The 25,616-nt window shown below is 44.8% G+C and overlaps 4 protein-coding genes across 4 annotated transcripts; 3 read left to right on the top strand and 1 right to left on the bottom strand.

Moving 5' to 3' along the window:
- The first annotated feature begins 12,836 nt into the window (after nt 1-12,836).
- Nucleotides 12,837-17,553, top strand: LOC126556999 (pre-mRNA 3' end processing protein WDR33). Its single transcript, XM_050212615.1, has 7 exons — nt 12,837-13,109; nt 13,195-13,464; nt 13,569-13,720; nt 15,265-15,489; nt 15,561-15,794; nt 15,864-16,408; nt 16,484-17,553. Exons 1-7 carry the CDS (start codon nt 12,837-12,839, stop codon nt 17,551-17,553), a joined length of 2,769 nt encoding a protein of 922 aa, XP_050068572.1.
- Nucleotides 17,554-18,800: 1,247 nt separating this feature from the next.
- Nucleotides 18,801-21,011, top strand: LOC126557391 (MAU2 chromatid cohesion factor homolog). Its single transcript, XM_050213151.1, has 5 exons — nt 18,801-19,036; nt 19,105-19,284; nt 19,347-19,872; nt 19,939-20,401; nt 20,486-21,011. The coding sequence occupies exons 1-5, from the start codon at nt 18,812-18,814 to the stop codon at nt 21,009-21,011; spliced, it is 1,920 nt and encodes a 639-aa protein (XP_050069108.1). The 5' UTR covers nt 18,801-18,811.
- Nucleotides 21,012-22,139: 1,128 nt separating this feature from the next.
- LOC126565905 (ubiquitin-fold modifier 1) lies at nt 22,140-22,574 on the top strand. The gene is made up of 3 exons (XM_050223117.1): nt 22,140-22,147; nt 22,223-22,279; nt 22,349-22,574. Exons 1-3 carry the CDS (start codon nt 22,140-22,142, stop codon nt 22,545-22,547), a joined length of 264 nt encoding a protein of 87 aa, XP_050079074.1. The 3' UTR covers nt 22,548-22,574.
- Nucleotides 22,575-22,805: 231 nt separating this feature from the next.
- Nucleotides 22,806-25,563, bottom strand: LOC126559786 (uncharacterized). The gene is made up of 7 exons (XM_050215960.1): nt 25,264-25,563; nt 24,523-24,707; nt 24,186-24,450; nt 23,832-24,128; nt 23,622-23,768; nt 23,063-23,546; nt 22,806-22,994 (listed from the first exon to the last, which is right to left on the bottom strand). The coding sequence occupies exons 1-7, from the start codon at nt 25,561-25,563 to the stop codon at nt 22,807-22,809; spliced, it is 1,866 nt and encodes a 621-aa protein (XP_050071917.1). The 3' UTR covers nt 22,806.
- Between the last annotated feature and the right edge of the window lie 53 nt (nt 25,564-25,616).

The raw sequence follows: 25,616 nt of genomic DNA, 5'->3' as shown, positions 1-25,616 counted from the left end.
CTTCTTGATGAACGGAAATACATACACATAACCGTACACGACGAGGCACGGGAAAATGAGTTCTCTTTATCAGACGTGAATTAGTTTCCCTTACACAATCAACCAGCATCCAAGGTTTGTTCCCGAGTTTTGCTTAAAGTCTAAGCTTATAAAATCTTTATCTAAAAATGTTACATTTTGTATGCATTTTGTCAAACCTAGGAAAATATTTTATAAAATAATTTCGCCACAAAATATTGGAGTAGAATAAACTTAAATGAATTATGATGTGGAAGTAGCAATTCTAAGTAACAACTCAAAAGCCTCTTCAACCTTACTACATGAGTACGGTTTTTTCCACACTTTGGATTGTTCTCGACGGGCCATTTTTATCGTGCCTGATTGCTAGCAAAGTACACGCACGCGGACCCACCACACGCAAAGTACTAAAAGCCTCACCACCACCGTCACTAAAAAAGAGAGAACCTTGTTTCGCGCTTCAGCAAACAAAATTGTACTAGAATGAGCCGAAGAGTGAAGTGCTTGAAGGTTCCTGTGCGCTCAATTCACGAACCACGCGCACAAATAGACTCAAAAAAAAAAAAGGCTGAAGGCCCACTCTGTTGCGTGGTCCATCGATTTGTCTGGCTGACGGTATTTCCCCTGCTGATCTCCGTGTCGATCTGTCTGGTTGTGTATTTTGATGAAATTAAGCAACAGTGTGTCTGTTGCTAGCAAGGCTAAAGCTTCATCCGCAAGCGCGGTACGGTCAAGCAAAAAACGCGTCAACTGAGTTTTATGATTGGTCTTTTGCCTGCTTCTCCAATATACTCCACACAATTGACACTGTTTTACGTTGTGGCACGTTGTGACGGAACTTACCCGGACGTCCGTGGAGACGCTCATAGACATGACCGTTTATATTTACAAGGTTTCTTTTTTTTAAAGTTGGTTATAGTTTCCTTACAACCGTAGAATGAAATAGGACAAGGCAAGGACAGCAGCAGCAGCAGCAGTACAATTTAAACGATCTTCATTGCTGAGTGCAGCGTGAAGACTTTGCGGTATATCCACTGTACAAATGAGCTTTTTTGTAGTGAAATGGGAATCGAAAACCTTTGGACACTCAGAAAAACAGAACTCCGATAGCTCTGTAGAGGCAATTATGATGGAGAAACGCTACAAATAGATTGACGATCTAAGAGTCAAGGTTTCAAATTAAGAAGTCACTGCAATGAGTAGATGTAGACGTCATCATCACAGCTTTAATACTAAAAAAAAGGGACGTGGACCAATCACGTGTGTACAGTATAAAAGTGAAAACGTACTGTTTGAACAATCTAGCTTCAAAACACTGCTCTACAACAACATATCTACTGTTCGACTTCAACTCATATAAAAATGGGAATCTTTGCTATAGGAATTCAACCCACAAACTACATCCAATAGTCGATGATGGCCACACGGTTGCTTATACGCACTGTGAAGTGCTTTAAAACGAGTTTTCAAAACACTCCACACTATTTCCGTTAAACACCGTTACCAACCAGTTCAACAAGGGGTTTGGTTGGTTGGCTTTATAGAAACGCGCGAACGCCAGAGTGTTACGATAGTAAAACACGTGTGCGCCGTCGAGCAGCCGAGTCGGCACCTCACTTCCCACCGCCCCCATTAAAATCTCCTCACTACTCACCCACTTCGTCATCATACGCACTTGTGTACAGCAGCCACTTCCCTTTCCTTCTGTGGCCGTCACTCATCACGCTACGGAAGGCTACTCTAGCATATGCACGATTACACATTTCCAGCTGGAGAAGCCGCCCTTCTCCAACCGTCGTCCAACTAGAGGTAACGACTCTGGGGCTGGAGGAGGATACGAGTGAGCGTAGAGGTGATGATTCAGATGACATCAACTGTTAGTGTATTTGTGTGTGTGTCTTTTTTTTTCACCAAAGCGCAGACCCTTACGCGTGTTTGTACTTCGATCACGTTTTGTTGCGCTTCCTCGCAATTGCAAGCGAATGCAAATGATGGCATCCGCGGTATCTACACAGTCTGATAGGGAAGGGATGACATTCGAGTATGCTCACCCTCCAACTGGAAGGAGCGTTTCGGTCATCACGTTATTAAAAGAGCCTTCCATTTGCAAAAATTGAGCAAGAAATGGGTCCTCTTTTCAAGTAAAAATATCAAGCTTAGTTGCTTGCTAGGTGATTTTTGAAAAGTAAATAAGTATTCAATTATTTCTATCCAACATTAAAGTCACAAAAGCCCAACTTCAACTTTAAAGTCTATAAAGAGTTGCTGTAGGTCATCATCATCATCATATTGGCCTGCTCTTTTAAAGAGTAGCGTCGTCGTGACATGGCCCGGTCAACAATAGATCTCCAGGAAACTCGATCCCTGGCTGGAGCTTCCCATCCATGTAGGCACCCAATCTCCGACAGGTCACCCCCACCCTGATCCAGCCAACGAACTCGATGTGCTTCCCAACACCTCGTACCAAACTGAGGGTCGCTGACGAATACCTTCTTGGTGGTATATGAGTCAGGCATCGTATCCTGCCGGTCTTCACCACCGTCAGGATGTCCGGTTCTCCGCATAGCTCAGCAAGCTCTTGGTTCATCCTTCTCATCCAGGCTCCATGCTGATCCAAGGATGCGACGCTCAAACACGCCAAGACCGCGTTTGCATCCTCCGCTCGGATAGTCCAAGACTCGTTGCCATATAGGACTACCGGGCGAATCAGTGTGCGATGTATCTCACATTTAGTGCGGTTGCAAAGCCTTCTGGATCTCAGCAGACGGTGAAGGCCATAGTAGGCACGATGCATAGGCTGCTGAGATCGTTATCCGAAGTTACGACAGTCCCAAGATAGCAGAACTCCTCTACCACCTCGAGGTTGTCGCGTTTGACTAACACGCTGCTTCCCACTCGGGCTCTATCACGATCAGAACCTCCGACATGCAGATATTTCGTCTTCGCCGCATTGATCATCAATCCAATACTTGCTGCTTCACGTTTCAGTCGGGTGTACGTGTTGCTGTAGGTACGTGTCGTGAATCATCCTGCATGTGTTCAAGTTCAAATGTGCAAAGGTTGAACACAAGCTGATAGGAAAAGCAGTTAACCCATCAGCATTGATTAAGGAACCAAATAAAAAGAACAATTGCACAAGTTTCATGTAGAACCCTGGCGTACGTTGTAAATTGGATACCATAAATCACTAAAAGTGCTATAAAAATTGACAGAAAACCCTTTCGTTGCTGCATTTCCTTATTACCTTTTCAGGCGCTTTCTTTCATGCATGCAGCGGAGTACACCCATTCGTTACATATCACAGCAGCATTTCAGCAATTTACCATTTAAAACCCAAGCCATAAAGCGAAACAGATCATGCTTTTAAAACCTCTGCTCTATTATGCCTTGATGAGTACTAGAGCCATAAGGCCAAGCTGCTAGTAAAAATCGGTCATAAACATCGACATGCTCGCCACCATCACATCATGCCCATTCGCTGGCGCATATCTGTCGAGCTTCGGATGGACACCAGAACATCCCTTTTAAAGGCTAGAATCGATACGGACCGGCTAACCTTCAACGCGAATACATGCAGAAAACCGATCTTCCTTCCCGCAAGGGGTCAGTCCTTCGCGTTTAAAGTGGTAAAAAAGTTAATTCCTTAAGCGTGTCGGAAAAAAAAAGGAACAAACGAAGGTATAACATCCTCTCTCGTTCGTCAGCATCTTTTCTTACTGGTGACGATGCGCGTTTCATTGCGATAATTCGAGGTAAAACGTCGATTAACCCGTAAAAGGCGAACGTTTAACGAACAGTTCCGTGACTTGCGATGAATACTCTATTCTAGCAATAGCACCGGACATCTTTTTGCGGTTAAGTTATTCGTTGTATGAAGCTTACTTTAGGAAGCATATACTTTTTCTCGTGAGCGTACACATATAAGGTCAGGCCGGCCATCGAACGGCTTACTAGACTTGCCGATACCACGTAGTTGAATAGTCAATCCTCACTACGGGGGGACGGTCCCCGGATGGGATTTGAATCCCGGTCCTGCCATATGAAGACCGGCGCCGTTGTCGCCTGCACCACCGGAAGCATATACTACTGTGTCCGAAAAGTAAGGGGCAATTGGATGTCAAATTACGCGCGCCAAAAGCCCCTTGATTTTATTTTTCGTTTGTCAATATGTATATTTTTGACAGTTCTGCCACGTTTCAAGTCACAACATCGACCCGGCTAGGAGTGACAATTTGTTTTCGGAGCTGCGACAAGCGTTGCGCCATATTGACCATGTTCAAGTTTGTGGAGCAGCGCGCATGTATCAACTTTTGTTTGCGCAATGAAATAAACGCTGCGAAAACGTTGCGGATGTTACAAAAAGCCTTCGAGGAAGAATCTATTTCGAAGAAAATTGTGTATAAATGGTACAGTGATTTCAAGAATGGCCGCGAGCAGGTCGAAGACGAGGACCGTCCGGGGAGACTATCCACCTCAACCGACGACGCCCACGTCGTCCACATCAAGGATTTGGTGGTCAAAAATCGTTGGTTGACGATACGAGACCTTTCGGAAAGTGTTGGGATTTCCAAAGCCTCGGTCAACACCATCCTGAAAGGTGTTTTGGGGTTGAAACGGGAGAAGGGGAATCTTCGCCTGGTGCCGTCATTTTGAGGGAGTTTTTCGCAACAACTGGCACCCATATTGTTCCGCAAACGCCGTATTCGCCAGATTTGGCACCAGCCGACTTCCTGGCTGTTCAACAAGCTAAAACGACCGCTTCGGGGACACCGTTTTGACACTATCGAGGAGATAGAAGCCGCGGTGACGGCGGAACTAAGGTATTACCTGCATAAGGTACAGCTTAAGTACCGTCAAAAGAATCGGATTGAGCGCAAACTACCGCTCTTTTAGTGCCTCAAAGCAACCAAAAAGAACTCTGAAGCATAATTACATCGCCAAACCATGGGCTCCAAAAATTGTATGACCATGTTTCTAACGAGATAACCGGGTTGCGTTCTTATGGATGGACGAGACGTACATAACAATAGATTTGAGGCAGGATTTTATGTTGCCACAGCACGGGGCAATGTTCCCAACAGATATAAGTTCGTTTTTGCAGACAAGTTTGCCCGCAAATTCATGGTATTGCAAGCCATCTGCAGCTGTGGGCACAAAACACGGGTTTTTATTACAAATCAATCTAATGAACTCGACAGTTTATGAAGATCAGTGTCTGGAAAAGTGTGTTTTGCTTTCTAATAAAGCTCATAAAGCCCCAATTAAGCTCTGGCCAGATTTGCCAACTCCCAAACAAGCATGTTATTGGAGAAAAACAGCTTCTGAAGTGGATAAACCAGTTGTGCGGCAGCTTATGAGGGGGATCAAAAGAAAGTTGCTTAAATTCAACCCTACATAAACAAATATATTTTTCTTGAATTTTGTGATAAAATAACAATAAAAAACCTTTCGTTTGATGAAGAAATTATATTTCTACGTTTAAAATTTCTCGTTTTACAGCGTGTGATGAGTGACCGAATTCTAAATTAATGACACTTTACAACACACGATAGTTGAAGATGTTGCGATATGAAAGAGAATAAGTATACTGCGACTCTACTGTAAAATATCCACTTTCAAACCCTTGCACCCTTACATCCCAGGCTCTAGCTCTTGTTTCTCATCAATGACATTGCCAAACCGCCCGCTAGAAGGTTAAACAGTTCCCGATGCTAGGCATACGAACGACAGAAACTGAGCTTTGAACAATGTTTCGGTTCAATTATAAATAGAAAATAAACACAGCAAATCTCACCACAAAGTGTTTCTTGCTACGCTATTATGAGGGTAGCTAAGAGAGAAGGAATCAAATACCGGGGAGCTATATAAAAGCACATCCATCAATGTTATATGGTTGACTATTTCTAACAGATCCCTTCTTTTGATATGGTTGTCACCAAGAACAGAACTCGAAAAGCAAACAATACAATATCCTGCGCTCTATGGCTAATATATGCTTAATTAAATATGTCTTACGTTTGTTTGCACTGCTCCAAACTCATAGAACCTTTTTCCTGGAATTCTTCTAAAACGTCAGCCCATCATCTAACAACAGCAACAATGACGTTAACATTTAGTTTTAGTCTAATGTCCAACCGTTATGCTCTTGACAGAACGGACGACAACGATGCATATCTACCATCTCGTTCGTCTCTCAGCGTCCGTTCAAAGCAAGAATTTATTTCCAACGGTGGAGAAAACTAATCGCAAACTTTACCCAACACACTTTTCCCCCTCAAACAACGACCACGCAGCACCGAAAGGAAAATCCCGATACAATCTTCTGGGTGTGCCGCCGTTTGCTTGCTTGCTGAAAAACTTTTATTTTCGTACCCCGTAACCTTCCCTGCCTCGTTCGGGTCACCGATTCGGTTCAATTCTGGACGAACTCGACCGGGGCTACTACATAAAGACAAAGTTCCTTCGACCACTGGGCGTACCGGGGGCGCACCCATGGGTGAAGTGCGTTAGTTTGACGTTGAGCAGCGGCAGCACCATTGGTAGCGAAGCACATCAAAAGGCTTCACCGTTGCCCCGGACACAGGGAACGCAAACCGTACAGGAACGGGAAGAACATGCGCGTTCAAAGTTCCCATACAAAAGCGTCCAAAGCGTGTGCGACGTGTAGGAATTGGCCTCTCTCCAGGAGGGGTTGTTGGGGCCGCTCATATAGGTTGTGTTTGTGTGTTGATGCCCAAGGCTTCACCCAGGGTGATTGTCGGTGAGCGATGGAAACTGTCGGATTGTAGCTTATTGTTTCGAAACAGTTTTTGCGAACAGGCAGGTAACGTACAAACGAATGTTTCGCAAGAAATTTTGTACATCATATACAGCTTTTACGCTCTTTTTCCTGTGACTTTTTATTCAATTTTAAATTACTTTGCTGTTGACTTCATATGTATTTTATAAGATCCGAAAAAAAGCTTCACAGAATAAGCGCTAAGAAATAAGGGACGTTTAGACATAGGAATCCAAGATCAGGGATCAAATGCCGAATGTGTTGGGCTGTGATCTTGACTTGGCATTTTAAGTTCTTCTTGGTTTAAGTACCTACTTGGTTACACCGGTCGTTGAAATGGCTTCCTAGACTTGCCGATATCACGTACGTAGTTAGTTAGTCAGTCCTCACTACGGGGGGACGGTCCGGATGGGATTTGAACCCCGGTCCTGCCGTTTGAAGACCGGCGCCGCTGTCGCCTACAAAACTGTCCATTTCAAGTTCAAACCTTCTAAACAATAAACGAAAAAATTAGTCAATCTTACATACAGTAGGCACGTAGATCGACATCCAAGTGTGACTCAATAATGACGACGTTCTGTCAGATCATGTAAGTTGGACAAATTTCCTTCTATTTTGTATATTTAACAATTTAAACATTTGCAATGCGAGTAATTACTTTCATTCTAGCTAAGTACAGCGGTTAATGGTCTTGATACAGTAGGACAGGTAATTGAATCCAGGCAGTAGCGAGGACTGACTATCATCGAGCAACTACTTCTTGACTTAACGACCAAACCCAGGTCATGCCGGCTATCGAAAGGATTTTACTAGACGGGTGTCGTTATCTACGTGGTATCTATACCTTTAGCAAGCCCTAAAGGCTAGTGAAAACCTATCAAACTTATAGAACATAAGAATAAGAAGAACCTAACTAGGTAACAATCAATTACCTATACGGGATACATCACAAAGACGTATAGACGAATCCGAAAAGATCAAAACCCGGGGCAACAGAGGGTAATACAGTAAAGAGTCGCTGCTTTTCTAAACGATTTGAATGTATAGAATTTTTTGAAGCTTTTTCTGAGCCCAGGTGATCCTAAGATTAAAATACTGCCACAATGCCACATTAAAAAAAAACCCAATTCAGCACACCGAAGCGACGATCAGATCGATGATTCCATCACGTGTTAGAACAATTTGAGATGTGAAAAAGGGCCACCAATACACAAACAGCAAAGCAAGCGAGGCAGAAGAATTCAAAAACAATATGTGTTCTGTGTTGCAACGTGTGTGTGTGTGTGATCCACATGAGCAGTGTTATTTGATACAACATAAAAATAAAGATCATCGTTACGGGTTGCCACTGAAAGTGATCGAAACCCAATGTTCTTCTTTGTTGGCTGATGTGTGTGCCGGATGATGCTTCTCACACATCTCACACATCGGCACCGACGATTGCACAAATAAAACCCGGACCGTATCAGAGTATCGTGCATTGTGGTTTGTAATTTGACTCTTTTCATTCGAAGTAGGCTACGACTATCATCAGGGAAAAAGGTTCCTTTCGTTGTATGCTGTTGTACGCCACAAAAGCCCACCAATATAGTAAGATAACAACAGAACTGAAGCATAAAAATCGCATAACTTTTGTGTGTGTGTGTGTGTGTGTGTGTGTGTGTGTGTGTGTGTGTGTGTGTGTGTGTGTGTGTGTGTGTGTGTGTGTGTGTGTGTTCTGTGTACAAAAGATGGTTGGACTAGAATAATGCTACAGCACGCGATTTTCGCTGTGAAGCTTTTGTTTGTAGCAATGCCCCCCCTCAACCCATTTTGGTTTTTCTTTCGAGAAACTATTCCGCACTACGGTTTACATACGGTTTGCTAGGAGTGTTAGGATTCGGCAATGCTCAAAGACTCACTACCAGAGCACAGTGGTGGTGGTTGGGACTATATTTTCGCTTTCAATCTTAAATGAAACAAAAGCTCACGGGGGGTGCAGGATGGTGCTAGAGTATAGTGTAGACGAGCAGCTACACCATTAGCGATGGAGTAATCAAGTGAGGCTTTGACCGGCTTAGAGTGTGTAGGGTGAAATACACGGGAACGGGGATTGGGGGTGGAGTGGAGTGAAGATGCGAACATGAAAACATTAGACGAAAATGCAAACTCTCACTATTCTTCGCGTATCTTTTACTTCGGTTTGCCTCTCTCCCTCTCTCTCTCTTTCAATCCTCTACCCGACAGCTCCACACACACACACTCTTGCTTTCCTCTCTTGCTTCAAGAAGGGTAGTTTTTTCGATTTTCTTTTCGTGCTTTCATGGCCACCACCATTGCGCTTCTCCACACAGAAATGAAAACGAAAAGGAAAAAAAAACAACAATGAAGGAGCGTCGAATAAACATAAGGGGTTGGGGAAGGGGAGGCTTTCTGTAATCATGAATGCCGTCATCGCTTCGTCGTGCTCGTTTGTCGTAAAAATGAAACACGAGTGGTGGCAGTGCAGTGGGGTGAGTGGCGGTAGGTTAAGGCGGAAGAAGCATGAAACGCCCCAAAACAGAATGAAAAGCGAACAAAGAAAACGCACTCCACAGACACATACACATGCGAGTGGAATTTCCGTCGTTTCTGTTTTTTTTTTTTTGTGCTACACGATATCTCACACACGCGGCTGCCCTTTTTGTTCCCTTTTTGTCGACTTTCCGCAATTTGCCCCAGCGCCCGTTACTCTCCCCCCCCCTCTCGTTTCACAGGGGAAACGGATTCATTTTACTTTCGCGTGACGATTGTGTGGAAGATTCGTTACTGTTTACTTTTTTTATTGCACTACTCTGCTTCCCCATACCCCCCTTCAGCCCCCTTAAGGCAGCTATATTTTCATGTTGCAATTTTGAGACCCATGATGAACAAAAAAAAAAAAACAAAGCTTGCTTTGTTACCGTACCGGCAATTTCTTTCTTCATTGTCATTTTCAACCACATTTGCAAACGTGGGGACATATGGGGACAATGATAATGACAAGCCATTTTTTTCACATGTAATTTTGAGTTTGTGAAAACAAATAGTAGAACGCAACTCCTCAAGCTGTTAGTCAATTCGTCCAACGCAACGCATCTAATCATCACAGTTCCAACAATCATAAAGTAAACACGCCAAGTAAATGTTGCGTACACACGCACACACGTAAACAAGACCATTTATCCTTGGCACAAAGAGCTGGGCCCAACAATGAATCAGCCTGTATCGCATGCGTGTTTGTGTGTGCATGTGGTGCAAACGGGCGCGTGTGTGTATGTGAATAGTGTTCACGGAAATAGAAGGCCCTTTTGCGGGACCTGAAAATAAATTACAATGTGAAAATGCCAGCACACATACATATCTTCTGTGTTGTACAAACACTCACTCCCACATCCAATGACACAACGCGTAGGGCGCACGTGCGCACACACACCCTTATTCGGTTCAGATGGCACACAGAGAAGGGGGTTTGTATAAGCATGTGGATGTGTGTGTGTTTGTGTATGTGCACCCTGGTTGCTTTGATTGGCGAGTGATTGTCTCCCTCGCCACCAACAGTGTGTTTTTGTTCTGAAACGTCGTCGTCGTCTCATCATTATTTAATGCTGAGAAAATGCCGAAGCTCACGCCCCGCGTATGATGGAATGATGATGAAAACGGGTAATACGTGAAGGAAGGTGATGATATGTGTTTAGCAACAGGGGTTAGGACTAGTCGCGTACTCATAAAAACATGATTAAAACTCACTTCCACTCGATGTTCCACCACTGCGCCATCGTGACACACCATCGGGAACCTTCTATTGCTTCTCTCCGTTTGCTCGCTCTCGCTCGTACTCATTCTGTGCCTACGAGTGTGAGTGCGGTTGAACGAGAGTGTACCTCCAGGGGGTGCCTACTGGCCGGAGTTATGTGTTGCTGGGCCGGATGTTGAGGTGGCAATGAGAAGGGAAGTGGCGGTAGGAGGGTGCGGTTTTCTTGCACACCCTCTCTCCCTTTTAGCTCGTTTCCTCGTGCTGGTCGGTCGTTCTTTGGTCACCCTGCACATACATTTGCCTTTTTTCGCTCGATTTGCACGGCCGACTGCGTTTCAATCGACTTCCGTTACAGCGGCACAAAACACACAGACACACACGCACACGATTTAAGCACCAAACATCCCCCTTTGGTTAGTACCCCTTCGTTGTAAGGGCGTGGACAGGATAGAACGGGGGGGTAAAAGTGATAGCTTTTCACCAGAACGCAATAGAAAATCATTCGCTTAGCACACGCACACATGCACTGGCATTCTCAATCGAGCAGCACCTTCAAACATCTACTGATACACACGCACGCACACACAAACACTTTCAGATACAAATACGACAACCCCCCCGTAGCAAGGATGACGATGCAACAACATGGATCCCACCGTGTAATATTTCGTACATAATGAAGGAATCTTTTTTCTTTACTTGCTTTTTCGCATTTAACCTACTCATACACACAAACGCATAGACGCACAACCTTCTAGATGTTTTTTTTCTCGCTACAAACAGCCTTAGCTTAATTTTTAGATTCAACAATAATTTATAAACCACTTATCGTCCCACTAAATACACACACACCCAGTCCTACACACACATACGAACGCGGAACACACATACTCAAAACGCGGATAAGAAGTCACCATTGGGAGCTATCGCAGAAGAACTTTTTTTCGCGAGAAAAGAATGTGCGCATAAAATGTATGGTTTTTCTTTTACGGCACGACTTAAATGTATTTTAAAAACAATGGAAAATGGTTTAATAATGTATTGACAAACGTTTTCTTCTGCAATCCGACGGTGCTCCAATGTTGTTGCTTCTTTCGAAGTATAACAATGAATGAGCAAGGAGTGAGAAATGAAAACGAGACATCGCCGATTGGATGTAAGATTAGACGATGGTCTATGGAAATGTTTCGTCTGCTGCACTAGCTTTCTAGTTTTTGGGGAAATAGTCAGACATGGAAAATATGGGAATCATGAGATTATAAACATTAATTTCAATCGAATAAAGACAGTATTGAAACAAATATTATAATATCCGTTAACTGGTAGAAATACAATTAGTAGTTCTTGGAATATGTTAGTCTGATTTTTTATCGATTCTAAGTCCCATAGTGCATTATGGATATACATTTGCGTATTGTTGAGCTAGAAAAACACGACCCGAAGCGAAAGAAACACTGCAAAATGAAGGTTCTGCTAGTAAGAATCGAGTTGAGAACAAATTCATCAAACCTTCACCAATGGTTCCTTTATTTTTCGAAGCATAATGCAATTATAAATAAATATTTTCACTAAAAAAAAGTTGACCATTTATTTCGCCCATGTCATTCAGCTGTGCCCTTCAGTGATGAGAATATACCACTGTGCACGAGTTGATTGTCAAACGCCGACAGAAAAATGGTTGGCCGCAGAAATCACGCGTAACATTCACCTGTGCACGAAGCGAAACAAGGAATAATATTCAGCTCGAAGGAAATTAGTTACCACTTCCTCTAGTTAATGTGTTCCTGTGGATCGCCCACACCCACCAAACGTATGCAGACAAAGTGCGGGGAAAGTAAGAGACGGGAGAGATAAAATCCGCTGGCGTTACTGCGGGGACGGCCGTACCCTTTCGCGGAACAGATGCAGATAATGCAAGCAACATACTAGAATCTGTTGATTTGGTTAGCTTTCTCAACATTGTGTGCTGTGTGGAAAACCCAATTGGCCCAGTCTGACGTGAGGTAATCGTGAAATTGAAGCAGTGTTTTTTATTGCTACCAAGGAAAACAGCTCCGTGTTGGTCAAACACAGTATGTGGCAGTGTGGTGGCTTAGTGTGTAAATAGTGCGCAGTTACTTACCGCTGGTAGCCAAATTATATCATTGTGGTTCAGTTCGTTAATCCGTAATCCGAAAGCTTTAAACGCATCCTGGTTGCTAAGAACGCGCGCGAGCGTGTGTGTGTTTGTATTGGTTCCGCCGGTGACGTTCCATTACCTGCAGTGGGCGTACGGCGTTCCGGAATATGGAATTCTCGCAGCCACCACCGTCCGTAGATGCCGCACCGTCGGTGCAACATTTCGCCAATCCGCCGCCCATTAACCGTATCCTTAGCTACCAGCATCCACAGCCACCTAAGCAGCAGTTTAATTTCTACCACCACAAACCGTACCATCACTTCAATGGCTTTCGCGGCGGTGGACCTATGTCACAGGATGACTTCGATGGCAAGCGGCTCCGAAAGTCAGTTATGCGTAAAACGGTGGACTACAATGCTTCCATCATAAAGGCGCTTGAGGTAAGCCTGGACCGGACGAGATTTAGGATCGATCCTTGTTCCGATGTTGATAGTAATTTCGTTCCTATATTCTCACTGTCCACAGTGTCGCACCTGGCAACGAGATCATCGGGACCGACGGGCCCTGCAGCCGGAAAGCATCTACATTCCCGAACTGTTGCCCCCGCCAAGCTACATGGACAACCCGAGTAATGCGGTCACGACGCGTTTCGTCAAGACGGCTACGAACAAGATGCGTTGTCCGATCTTCACTCTTGCCTGGACGCCGGAAGGACGCCGGTTAATTACGGGCGCCAGTTCCGGCGAGTTTACCCTATGGAACGGACTCATGTTTAACTTCGAGACGATTCTTCAGGTGAGGAATCTATTGGCTTTCAAATCATCAACATTTTATATTAATACTTTCCTGTTTGTTCGTTTCTCTCTTTATTTGTCTGGACGCTTCTTCGAAAAAAAAAGGCTCACGATGTTTCGGTGCGAACGATGGTTTGGTCACACAACGACAACTGGATGGTGACGGGCGATCACGGCGGATACGTCAAATACTGGCAATCGAACATGAACAACGTGAAGATGTTCCAGGCACACAAGGATCCGATACGTGGAATCAGGTACAGCAATCGGTGCAGTCACAGCGGCAACAGTGGCAGTAGCAGCACCGCAATCAGCACCATCCTCACGTGGCCATCGGTCGCAGGCATCAGGGTTGCAGTTGGGTTGCAGTTACAGCTTCTCACAAGGGCCCGACGGGTGCAAACGACGTTGGCCGCTTTCTTGCTGCTAATATACCTGCCATTGCTCATTCGACTAAGTATACCTTATCTCTCTCTCTACTCTCTTTGTCTCTTCACAATCTATCCTTTTCTGCCTTCATTATCAAAATGTTACGTTTAAAGGTGCATTAAACCATTACGAAAATGAAAATTAATAATTCCTTTTAACAAACCGTTGAAATTCTTTTATTAAGCCTTATATACATGCTTAACGCCGGTTAAAAGAAAATCGCTTTCATTACGAAATGCATTTTCAAATTTTGGTTGCTCCTTACAATTCTGTTTAACAGAACCTTACGGTTGTTGTGTATGTGATACACGGGATCCATCGTTTTATTTATTTTGATGTATTTAACCATCGCATTTATCAGTGTTCTTTTTGTTTGGAACGGCATGCGCACGGTGCCTTCTTATACAACGAAAGTCTGAAAACTGAATCTTTGTAAAGCTGTTTTCGCTCCACAATTTTAATTGCATCGTAATACAGTACCTGAAAAATAAAGTAAATATATTATAATATTAAATTCATCTAACAACTATAGCATAGAAGGTTCCCTAAGGAACGCAAACACAAACACTGCCCCCTTTTAGAAAGCATGTGATATATTTTTGTGTAGTAAAAATAAATTCTTCCCATTGGTTTCTATCCTACATTGGGACCGACGGAAACAAATAAAAAGAAACCGAACCAAAATGAATAACGAAGCGACGAAAATCGAATACAAAAACAAGAAAACGTTTTCAATAAAGTGTGTGAGTTTAGAGGAAAAAAAGGGCACAAAAAATACCAAACCAAAAATGAAAAAAATATACATTCCTGTGCCATTATTAGAAGCTAAGCGTACTCGCTCGATCGATCAATGCTTTGTACAGTGCAAATTAGCTGAATAAAGTATCGGTTCAAATCTCGTTTGGCGGGCCGTTTTCGCTTTCGCGAACCTGTGCTGGAGCAAAAACCGACTAAAAACCTGAATATGTGTGTTTGTGCTGATTACTTCTTCTGATTTTCATTTTCTTGTTTTTGAAAGATGTGACCAATGTGTTCCCATATGTTTGTTCCGTGCGCCTTTTTCTATCCTGAAGAGTTCTTCCACCAAAAATAAAACAAACAAAAAAACTTGTTTAAATAAAAATAATTCACATATGATTCAAGAAAATAGAAACTTTGACGGTTGTGAAGGACATATTACCCACTTTTTAAAGCCCTCTTTTGTTCAACAGCTGTTCGGTGATACTTAGCGATGCAATCAGGATATTATCAGCATAGGAAGCAACGATTCTTAGTAAAGCCAAAATACTAACCTTTTGGGTATTATTTGCCCCAACTTCCTCTGCTCTGTTTCCATTTTTCGTGACATATTTGTTTGGCAACGACCTGACAGTTTTAGTCCTTCGGATGCAAAGTTTGCGAGCTGCAGCGATGACGGTACGGTGCGGGTGTGGGATTTCCTACGCTGCCAGGAAGAGCGTGTGTTGCGAGGCCACGGTGCGGACGTCAAGTGTGTCCATTGGCATCCACAGAAGGCACTGATCGTATCCGGTAGCAAAGACAACCAGCAACCGATCAAGCTATGGGATCCAAAGTGCGGTCAAGCGCTTGCTACACTGTAAGGGAGATAGATGGCCGATCAAAGAGAAAACCGATCGGATTAATACTATGACTCTTTCCCACTTGCAGACACGCACACAAATCGACGGTGATGGATTTGAAGTGGAACGATAATGGGAACTGGCTTGTAACGGCTTCCCGGGATCATCTGTTGAAGCTTTTCGATCTGCGAAATCTCAGCGAAGAGGTGCAGGTGTTTCGTGGCCACAAAAAGGAAGCGAGTGCAGTGTCGTGGCATCCGATCCACGAGGGATTGTTTGCTTCGGGTGGTTCGGATGGGTCGATCCTCTTCTGGAATGTTGGGTATGCAATTGTAGCTTACATAATGGCGAAAATGGTTCATTTCTAACCATCTTGGATTTAAAATTTCAGTACGGACAAAGAGGTTGGCAGCATCGATATGGCACATGATAGCATCGTCTGGACGTTGGCCTGGCATCCGCTTGGACACATACTATGCTCGGGATCAAACGATCACACGGTAAAGTTCTGGACACGCAACCGGCCCGGCGATCAGATGCGCGACAAGTACAATCTCAACACACTGCCCGCCAGCCTGGCCGGATTGGATGAGTGCGAGCTGGAAGAGCACATCGTCATACCGGGCATGGGACCGGAGGATAAAGTGGACATTGTGGAAAGCATTGCGACGAAGGAGGCGGGTCCGATTCCGGGGCTGGATTTGAATCAGGGCAGTTTCAATGATAAAATGCGCGAAAAGAAGATACCGTACAGTAAGCCGATTCCGCGCAACTTCCAGGCGCAGTGGAACGAATCGAGCAAGCTGGACGATCATGCTACGACGGCGGAAGAAATCAAGGAGGTGATCTCGCAGATCGTTGACAATGGGCCAACGGCACTGAAGAAACCGCTCCCGACCGCTATATCGCTTTACGAGCGTACGATTGCGGTTATGCGTAAGTTGAATGTGGCGGCACTAAGGCACCAGGAACATATATTTATTTAAAAAAAATTATTTACATTTTTTTCAGCGGACAGCCCACTGGAGCAAGCTATCAGTGAAGGTACGGAAGCGCTCAATCGATTTATCGAGCAGGGAGGCATTCCTGAGCTGCATGACATATTCCCACCGATCGCCGAACCGGACACGAACGGGGATGATGGAGAGCAACCTCCCAAACCACCAGCTAAACGTGCGCGGGTAGATGTAGAACCAAAGTTCTTTTACGGTCCACTACCGTACATTGTGGATCCGACGGAGCAATCGCGTGATTCGATCCACTCGGTCGACGATTCGGCAGGATCACGATCGAAGGACGATCCTACGTTCGATCCGAAGCTTCCATCGCTGCTGCAGCTTGATGTTAATCCACCGATTACGGTGGAGTTCAATACGAGTGATCCGGTCGACATTCGGAACAGCTGGAGGGGACGGGAAAAGCATCGCGAAAAGCGTAATCTCGAGGAGGATAAAAAGATCTGGAAAGAGTACAACGATCGTAACTGGGACGAGGAGGACAATGATGATTCGGTGATGATCGTCGAACCACCCGCATCGTCGTCGGCAATGCGATCCGACACGCCGCTTAGTCAAAACACCAACAGTAACGGGCAGTGGATGCCGGAGTATGACAATGACCTACCACCAGGTCCACCGCCCGGTATGCACGGTATGGCACCGTGGCAGATGCCGAACAATGGCAATACTGGTGGTGGTGGCGGTGGAAATCACCATCCCGGCGGGATGCCACCGTTCGGAGGATTCGGGGATGATGATGCATTTAATCTGCAGCGACCGCCACCACCGATTCCGGGTGGACCACCGCCACCATTTGGTAATCTTAATCCGAACCCGTTCGCCATGATGGGTGGTCAGAATGAGGACGATGGAGGCTTTCCAAACAACAACCATAATGCCGGTGGTAATCATAGGAATGAATTTAATCGGAATGACGATTGGATGCGCAACGATGGCGGTGTAAACCATCGGGGTGGTAATCATAGAAATCGGGGTGCCGGTGGTGGTAGAGACTTTCGGGACGATCGGGGTGGCGGTGGTGGTGGTCGAAGGGATCGTGGTTTTGGAAGACGAAGAAATTAGAAACCTTGCCCTCCCCTTTCTCGTGTTGAGGTTGTACGAATCGATGGATGGGGCGATGGGACATAGATGATTTGTATGTTGTAGAGGGCTTAGGGAGTTGTGTATTGATATAAAAATGTTAGCATTTAAGAATAAGTAAGCTGTAAGTCCCCGTGTACAAACGACTGTTCCCGACCGTAGAGGATAGAACAAATAAAGAAGATGAGTCTGCATGAATGACAGAACTTCAAGGAGAGCTAGAGTTACTGGTGACTGTATCAACGTCATCAATTTGAGAGTTCCACACGGTTTCAGACAGCTAATGACGGTTTCGTCGGTCTCCGTCTTGGGATACTTTTTTATTCACTGGAAAGATCGTTTATGTTAAAAACTTAGCTCATACCTAACAATGCATGCAAATTCTTGGAATGTTGCAGAAGTGAGTGCTTACGGTCGAGTGCCATCATCTGACAATCCAATATCCCGACTATTCTCGCGTCAATGCTATCGTTACCCTCAACTAAGGCCTGCCAAACCTCTTCTGGACGGAACTATCGCCCCGCTGTTTCGTAATTAACGTAAAACCTGTACCGATCGTTCAGCTCATCGTAAAGAACGAATCAGTACGCTCAAGTTCACATGAAAGTATTAAATTAACCAACTTCACCCAACCGTTCACCAAAGCTAGAGCTCGTCATTCTTGAAAGCGCCCTATGAGTGTTTTTTAAGGTCTTGATAGTTCGTCAGTTCCTAGTTTGAGTTCCCCAAAGCTTACTGGACGACGGATGAGGAAGTGAATGTTCAGAATTGCAGCATTTTCAACAATTAGGCGAAAGACGTTCTCTAAAGTTTTATTTAAAAACGGTTTGATTTGAAAAAATGACGCGCGTTTTCTATCTGGCAACACTGTCAATTATAGCAAGTGCATTGTGGTAGGTGGGGTATAAACTCGAGTTTATTTTTGCTTGTATTCCTCCTGAAAACTTCTTACCTATTCCAATAAAGAAAATAATAAATATTTTCTACATTTTTGTGTTAAATTACCCCCCCCCCCAGTGATTTAAAAAATCATCATAATTAAATATTGCAATAAATAATAATCATTACACAAGTTGTCATTCCGGATGACCGTCAGCTGACGCTAGTGTGCGCAATGGCAGTGCATCGCATTTGTTTACGTCGTCGGTAGAGTTTCGCGTCGCCTACAGTCATCACCGGAGAAAAGGAGAGTTTTAGTTTCCGCTTTTGCAAACTTCCGCACTGCACATCCGTTCGTCTGATGACATCCTCTCAGGATGCGTGCTACATTTCCCTGCTGGGACTGGCGGAATACTTTCGCACTTCGACTCCGCCAGATATCAAGAAGTGCATCCAGTGCTTGCAGGCATTGTTTACGTTCAAGCCACCGCTGAAGGTGGAAGCCCGTACCCACCTGCAGCTCGGACAGATCCTGATGGCTTACACGAAAAATACGGACCTAGCGAAGAATCACCTCGAGCAAGCAGTTAGTAGCGAAAGAGTTTCGGATTGACGGGACAAGCTAGTAAGGCTTTTTGTTTTTCCTTTTCCCAGTGGATTCTTTCAGAAAACATCAATAACTTTGACGACGTGAAGTTCGACACGGCCAGCTTGTTGGCACAGTTGTACCAACAGCAGGATCAAAGTTCGCTCGCAAAACCAGTACTGCGGAAAGCTATCGAGCTGTCCCAGCATAATGTTTACTGGCACTGCAAGCTGTTGTTCCAGCTAGCGGTAAGTGCGGATGGCTTTCTACTAGAGTTTCGCCTGTTTTAATGTCTTCCCTCTTCACGCAGCAAACGCACGCCACGGACAAAGAGTACACACTGGCCTCGGAACTGCTCGCAGTTGGTGTAGAATCAACGGATGAATCGAACGCAACTTATCTAAAGTCGCTGTTTCTACTAAGTCGCGCTATGATCATGATGATCGAGCGGAAAACAAATGACGTCCTAGCGATACTGAGCCAGGCCAGCCCCATCATCGATCACTCGATTCAGAACTTTCACCTGAAGGAATATTTGAAGGTATTTTTCTACGTGCTGCAAGTGTGCCACTATCTACAGCTGGGACAGGTGAAGACGGTCAAAACGAGCCTGAAGATGCTGCAGCAAAGCATCCAGACGATCATCGCACCGAACTGGCCATCGGACGAACAAATCTTTGGACAAAACAACACGGAAATGTTCATGTGGCTGCCGAAGGAACAGCTGTACGTGCTCGTGTACTTGGTCACCGTGTCCCACTCCATGATGGCAGGCTACATGGACAAGGCACAGAAGTACACCGAAAAGGCACTGACCCAAATCGAGAAGCTTAAATGTAAGTTCCTGGATTGTTCAGAAGGAATGGTAAAATTTATGATCTATTTTATTCAATTTCCAACAGCTCAAGAAAACAAACCAATCCTGGCGGTGTTTCAAATTATCCTGCTCGAACACATCATCATGTGCCGGTTGGTGATGGGTAACAAATCGTTGGCTATTAAGGAGATTGCCCTGGCCAAGGATGTGTGTCTTTCGTCGACTAACAAGTTTCTGCTGAAGAAGCACGCACCACAGCTACACTGTTTGCTCGGACTGTACGCAATGTCCACCAGTTTGTTCGAGCACGCGGAAAAACAATTCTACTCCTGCATTCAGGAAACGACAGAACGGGAGCTCAAACTGTTTGCCAACCTAAACCTTGCCATCGTGTACCTGCGGACGAAGCGAGAGCAGGATCTGCGCAACATACTCGAACAGATCCAGCAGGAAAATTCGCAGTGCTCCAACAGCCAGGCACTGATGGGAAGCTTCTACTACGTGCAGGGATTGAATGCGTTCCACAAGAGTAGCTTTCATGAGGCGAAGTATGTGTACATAATCATTCATTCTTTACACTTTAAAGAATGCATCTATATATTTATCGCTGTTTCATTATCGTTTCCACACAGACGTTTCCTGCGGGAAACACTCAAGATGGCAAACGCGGAAGATCTTAACCGTCTAACGTCCTGCTCGCTCGTGCTGCTGAGCCACGTTTTCCTTAGCATCGGCAACTCGAAGGAAAGCATGAACATGGTCACACCGGCAATGCAGCTTGCATCCAAAATTCCCGACATACATGTACAACTGTGGGGCAGTGCCATACTGAAAGATCTTCACCGGATGCTAAAGGAACCGACGCAGGAGATTGAAGCGTACAACAATCATGTAAACTTTTCCCAGAATCTGATCGCCGACCAGCTGAAGTGTACCAAATTTCCGGAACATGCGTTGATCAACTGGTTCCAGGGCGATCCACCGCTGCCGATGTTGTCCCAGGAGCTTGCTGTACAGCCGACCGCAACGATTATGGCACCGATAGCTTCCAGTTCCGGTGTACCGATAGTGGTGCAACAGCAGCAGCAACAGCAACAACCGGGTGGAACCTATGTACGATTACCAGGAACGCTAAACCAACAAGTTATGTTTCAGTAAGTCCGTTGCAAAAATAAAATCCGTTAAACAGCATCACAACACGTGGTAGGTTCAAAATCTCACCTTTTGGGCAGGAATGACTGCTACGCGTCGCGTAATACACAATCCATTACGTTAAAGTTAAGGCTACAAAAAGGATGATGGATTTGATTATCGGAGGAGAGATTTTGCGTCTTCTCACGTCGCTCATTCCTTCAAGTCCAAAATATAAAGTGTTGTGCTGTGTGAATCAAATTATGTGCGTGTGCGTGTGTGTGTGTGAAATGAGTGAAGAGATGAAAATAAATTTTAACTCAAATCCTTAATATTTGCTTTGTTAGTGTTAGACTGGGGTTAAATAACCTGCAAATATTTGGTAAGAAATAAGAACGGGCTGATGAAAAGGGCAAAATCGAGGCAAAAGCTGAGAAAACATACATGTTTAACGAAATCGGTTCCAGTAATCATCTGAAAAGGGATAGGCCACGGGAAATTGAAAGCTGTTGAAATCGATGTTGAGGCCACGGAAAATTAAAAATTATTGAAATGGATGTTGAGGCCCCGGAACACGGGAAATTTTAAACCTGAGAAAGATGCGAAACTGTAAAAAAAAATCAAAATTGCTTTTTCAGCCTGTTCTCCATTGCTCCGTGTAGGTAGCTTGTTTAAGCGTCAGATTCTCGAAAAGCTATTTCAAAACGAGAAAGTTCAATTTTGAAATCTCATGTGGCTCCTTCTAGTTTGATAAATCATATAAAAAACGCTAGAAGGGTTTCTCCTATTGTCTAGAAGGGTGCCCCCAAATCTTTTCTAGGATTTTGTAAAATAATTGCAGAAAATAAAAGAGCGAAGGAAATTTTCCGAACCAACTTCCTTGGGTAGCGCAAATTGGAGACTCACTGTACCTTCTGTCTGTTTGACATGTGCGGTTGCGTACGTGCGTGTGTGTGAGAGTATATACGGCGACGTGTCAGTTGCATTTGTTGACAATTTTGTTTGGTCCATTCCGGGACACACAGGTGGAACTAGAAATCGTGTTTAGCTCCAGACCATATTTTACGAAACATTCCCAAACAGTTAAGCATATTTCTAGCTTTCAGTAGCTAGCCGTATTAGTGTAGAAAATTAGGATAAACATCTTATAGAAAAATGGCAGCGTAAGTGATGTGGCTACCCGTTACGGATGGAACCACACAGGAGCTGCACTTTCACTCGTGCCTTTTTAATTCCAGGTCCAAGGTTACCTTCAAGATAACGCTCACATCCGATCCGAAACTCCCGTTTAAGGTGTAAGTTACAAATGTGTACCGTACTTAGACCGTATCGAGCCTAATGGTTGTTTTTCGCCAACTTTCCAGCCTAAGCGTACCAGAAACGACACCCTTCACAGCGGTTCTAAAATTTGCTGCCGAAGAGTTTAAAGTGCCACCAGCAACGAGTGCTATTATCACGGATGATGGCATCGGCATCAACCCGCAACAGACCGCCGGTACCGTGTTTCTGAAGCACGGTTCCGAGCTACGATTAATTCCTCGCGATCGTGTCGGATGCTGCTGAGAGTCGGTTTCGTCAACCTCTGTTAGATCAAGTTTCCCTAATGATGCTTGGAAGTGGTGTTTCCGTCATTTTCTTTCGTTTCGTTGCTGATTGATTTAGTGTGATACGCAACCTCAAACATCCGGCGTGTACGCTTGGTGCGAAAGCATTTTTATTAATCGTTTTGCTGCGCGTGTTTTGTTTTGCTGAATCGATTGAAATAAATATTTTCCTTCATAACGTATACGCCCGCTAGTAGTTGAACCCAGCCAACCATGGCCTACGACACTTGCTGCCTTATCCAGTGAAGAAATTTGGAAACGTCGGTGAAAACGGAGTATTGGTTCGGGTCGCAGAGGAGAAGGTTTCGGCGCTGGGCACTGATCGACACAATGCCTCGCACGTAGTATCGTGAACCTTCGGCAAAGACCAATCCACCACCACTGTCACCATTGCACACGGAATTGCCTGCAAAAATAGAGATAGAATGAGAGTCCTGGGTTTACCCTCATCCGACATGGTCACGTGTTACGTACCATCCGCATGCCCAGCACAGAATGATTCTCCCACGGCCAACACACCATTAAACTGCACGTTACGCTGCGAGCACACCTTCTGCGATACGACTGGAACTTCCAGATAGTTAAGCACATTACTAATCACTCCGTCCCGGTTAAAGCCCCAACCGGTAACCTTTCCTTCCCGACCATAGAACGTACTAATGTCCACCGTCCGATTGTAAAGACAGACGGGTTTTATGAAGCTATTGAAGGTGATGTTACGCTTGAGCCGCAACAATCCAATATCCGTCGTGTACATTACCGGATTATAATCCCGGTGAATTATGACCTCATCCGCAGTTCGATAAAAGTGATCATCAATCGTACTGATATCGATTATTCCACTGTATACTCGAAACAGATCCACGTCGAGCGTTTCGTTCGTGTTTTGCCGTGTCAGACAGTGGGCAGCCGTTAGGATCCAGCGTCTTCCGATGATACTTCCACCACACTGATATTCCTGCAATTTGTATAGTTGTGGAAAGATGGTTGCTATTAATGCTTTTAAAGTGTCCAAGCCGAGGAATATACTTACCTCATCTAAATAGATAGCCACGTGCCACGGGTGTTCGCCTTGGTTGGACGTCACTCCTCCAATTATACGCGATCGTATACGAGTCCCGATGGGTTCCAAAACAGTAGCACATTCGTTCTGCTCCAATGGCCAACCCGCACTACCGTGCTGCGAAAGAAACAAAGTCAGATCACTGGGAAGATCTTATCTTGTCTAACAATCATGTCTTACAGGTTCCTCCGTTGTAGGTTGCTGAACATTTCCCCAAGGCACAGCGCGCTCTGTGGTGGTACTAGTCGTTCTCCTGAGCTGTCTCTCGTCCCGCGGTTCGTCCAAGACGCGTCGTTTCCGCTGCTGACAGTGGTTATGCCCATTAAAGTTCACCTCCACAACGTCCGGTATCGGTCTCATCTGATTGTAGCGAATGAAGAAGTTCAGCTCAATTTCGGCATCCTTCGCCAGGATGAAGGTTCGATTTTCGATCCGAAACCGCACACTATCCTCGGTCGTTACTTCGCCGAACGGGTTCTGTGGACAGAAAAGCAAACTCTTAAACAACCTCTACCTTTATCCACATCACTTTACCCTTACCCCCAACAAGTACACCGGCTGGTCAAACACGATCTCTATCAGCGCGCGGTCAACGGTGTTTTCTGCCACGAGCTCTATCACCCCATCCCAGCGCCCAGGCGAAGTGATCACCCCGGAACGGATGGCTTGGCAGGAAGAGTTGAACTGATTTGCCGGTTCTGCAGTTCCATTGCGAAAGTGTATTTCTGGTTGATTTGTGTTGCTTGTACCGGTGATTAAACTTCCTGTCCATGGATCACGGAAATTTCTTACCAAAGGTCTATTAATAAAAAAAATAAAATTAGAGCTTTGAATGGAGCTCAGCCGCTTTGGCAAGAGCGCAAAACTGTACCTTAAAATGTTTATCGGACAAATCGTAACGCCGTTTACTTCGATCCGTACGATCGTCGGTTGAGCGACAGATGTGTAGGACACTTCCAGTGGTATCTTAACAACAGTGCCGGCGCGCAATGGGTACGTAAGATTGGCAATGTGAAAGCTCACGTGGTCAATGGTGCTGATCCTTCCAAAGTAATTCTGATTTGAATGTAAATGTAAGCAATATTAAAACGATCGCCATGAATGTGGTGCTAAACTGTCATCAATCGTGACGCTGTAGAAGCGTGTTCACGCGACGGGATGATTCGTAGAAGATCGTTGACGTACTACTTAATAACCAGTGATTGGCAACTACTACTACTAATATAACAAGATTGAGGGTTTGTGTACGGTTCTCAGAATTGAGTCCACTTTTGCCCGAGCATGATTCACTACGGATCAATACTTGATCGACCATTGATCAGATTTTCAAGCGAAATTAAAGCGTATAGTTACTCAAATACAGAAACAACAAGTTCAGGTCTTATTCACAAATGCAACGAAGTACACACTTAATTCCGCCTTACTCCATTGATAGCCTTTGCCTTGGCAAGCCTTTATCAAACGAATATTGCATCGTTGCATCGTTACACGACACTACCCTGTAAGTCCTGTTTGTAAACACGTACCACACGATTAAGGCGTTGCAACGGCTCCGACTTACAGGCGATCGCAGTCTGTGATCTTCTGTGACCGATGTGTCCCAATATCTTACCGTGAGTTGTTCCACTTCGCGATCAAACTGAACCACCAACTGGACGTAACGGATCGTTACATTTGGACGAAGTACGATCGTGCCTTCGTACTGTTTCCGATAGGCATCCTCATGATCGATCGAAAATAAATCACTACAACTCGTTGCTTGCGGTGTTGGTAAACGCACTGCTGCACTTTGCCCCATTCGTACGTAGGTGGCCAGGGCGTAGGGTAAGCTGATGGATGCACAGCACAACACCACAATCAGAGCCTTGCTGGGGAGCAGCAGCAATAGTGTTCTGCCGCTCTTACGAAACATTTTATAAAATCCTGTCTATGGTACTTGGGACGTAGCAGCTCCGTACTGATCGA

The sequence above is a fragment of the Anopheles maculipalpis genome, chromosome 2RL (assembly GCF_943734695.1).
Source record: "Anopheles maculipalpis chromosome 2RL, idAnoMacuDA_375_x, whole genome shotgun sequence".
Classification (NCBI taxonomy): domain Eukaryota; kingdom Metazoa; phylum Arthropoda; class Insecta; order Diptera; family Culicidae; genus Anopheles; species Anopheles maculipalpis.
Note: the sequence above shows the minus strand (reverse complement) of the source record. Positions and strands in the feature narration are given on the sequence as shown.

Excerpts from the sequence above, each read along its gene's own strand:
- LOC126556999 (XM_050212615.1), top strand. The coding sequence starts at position 12,837 with ATGGAATTCTCGCAGCCACCACCGTCCGTAGATGCCGCACCGTCGGTG. Across the intron at positions 15,795-15,863 it reads ATCCTCTTCTGGAATGTTGG|TACGGACAAAGAGGTTGGCA; the intron begins GTATGCAATTGT and ends TTAAAATTTCAG. Across the intron at positions 16,409-16,483 it reads GCGTACGATTGCGGTTATGC|CGGACAGCCCACTGGAGCAA; the intron begins GTAAGTTGAATG and ends CATTTTTTTCAG.
- LOC126557391 (XM_050213151.1), top strand. The coding sequence starts at position 18,812 with ATGACATCCTCTCAGGATGCGTGCTACATTTCCCTGCTGGGACTGGCG. Across the intron at positions 19,285-19,346 it reads AGCTGTTGTTCCAGCTAGCG|CAAACGCACGCCACGGACAA; the intron begins GTAAGTGCGGAT and ends CTCTTCACGCAG. Across the intron at positions 19,873-19,938 it reads CCAAATCGAGAAGCTTAAAT|CTCAAGAAAACAAACCAATC; the intron begins GTAAGTTCCTGG and ends AATTTCCAACAG.
- LOC126565905 (XM_050223117.1), top strand. Across the intron at positions 22,280-22,348 it reads CCGAAACTCCCGTTTAAGGT|CCTAAGCGTACCAGAAACGA; the intron begins GTAAGTTACAAA and ends CCAACTTTCCAG.
- LOC126559786 (XM_050215960.1), bottom strand. The coding sequence starts at position 25,563 with ATGTTTCGTAAGAGCGGCAGAACACTATTGCTGCTGCTCCCCAGCAAG. Across the intron at positions 24,451-24,522 it reads TGTCCGATAAACATTTTAAG|ACCTTTGGTAAGAAATTTCC; the intron begins GTACAGTTTTGC and ends TTTTATTAATAG. Across the intron at positions 22,995-23,062 it reads CTGTGCTGGGCATGCGGATG|GCAATTCCGTGTGCAATGGT; the intron begins GTACGTAACACG and ends CTATTTTTGCAG.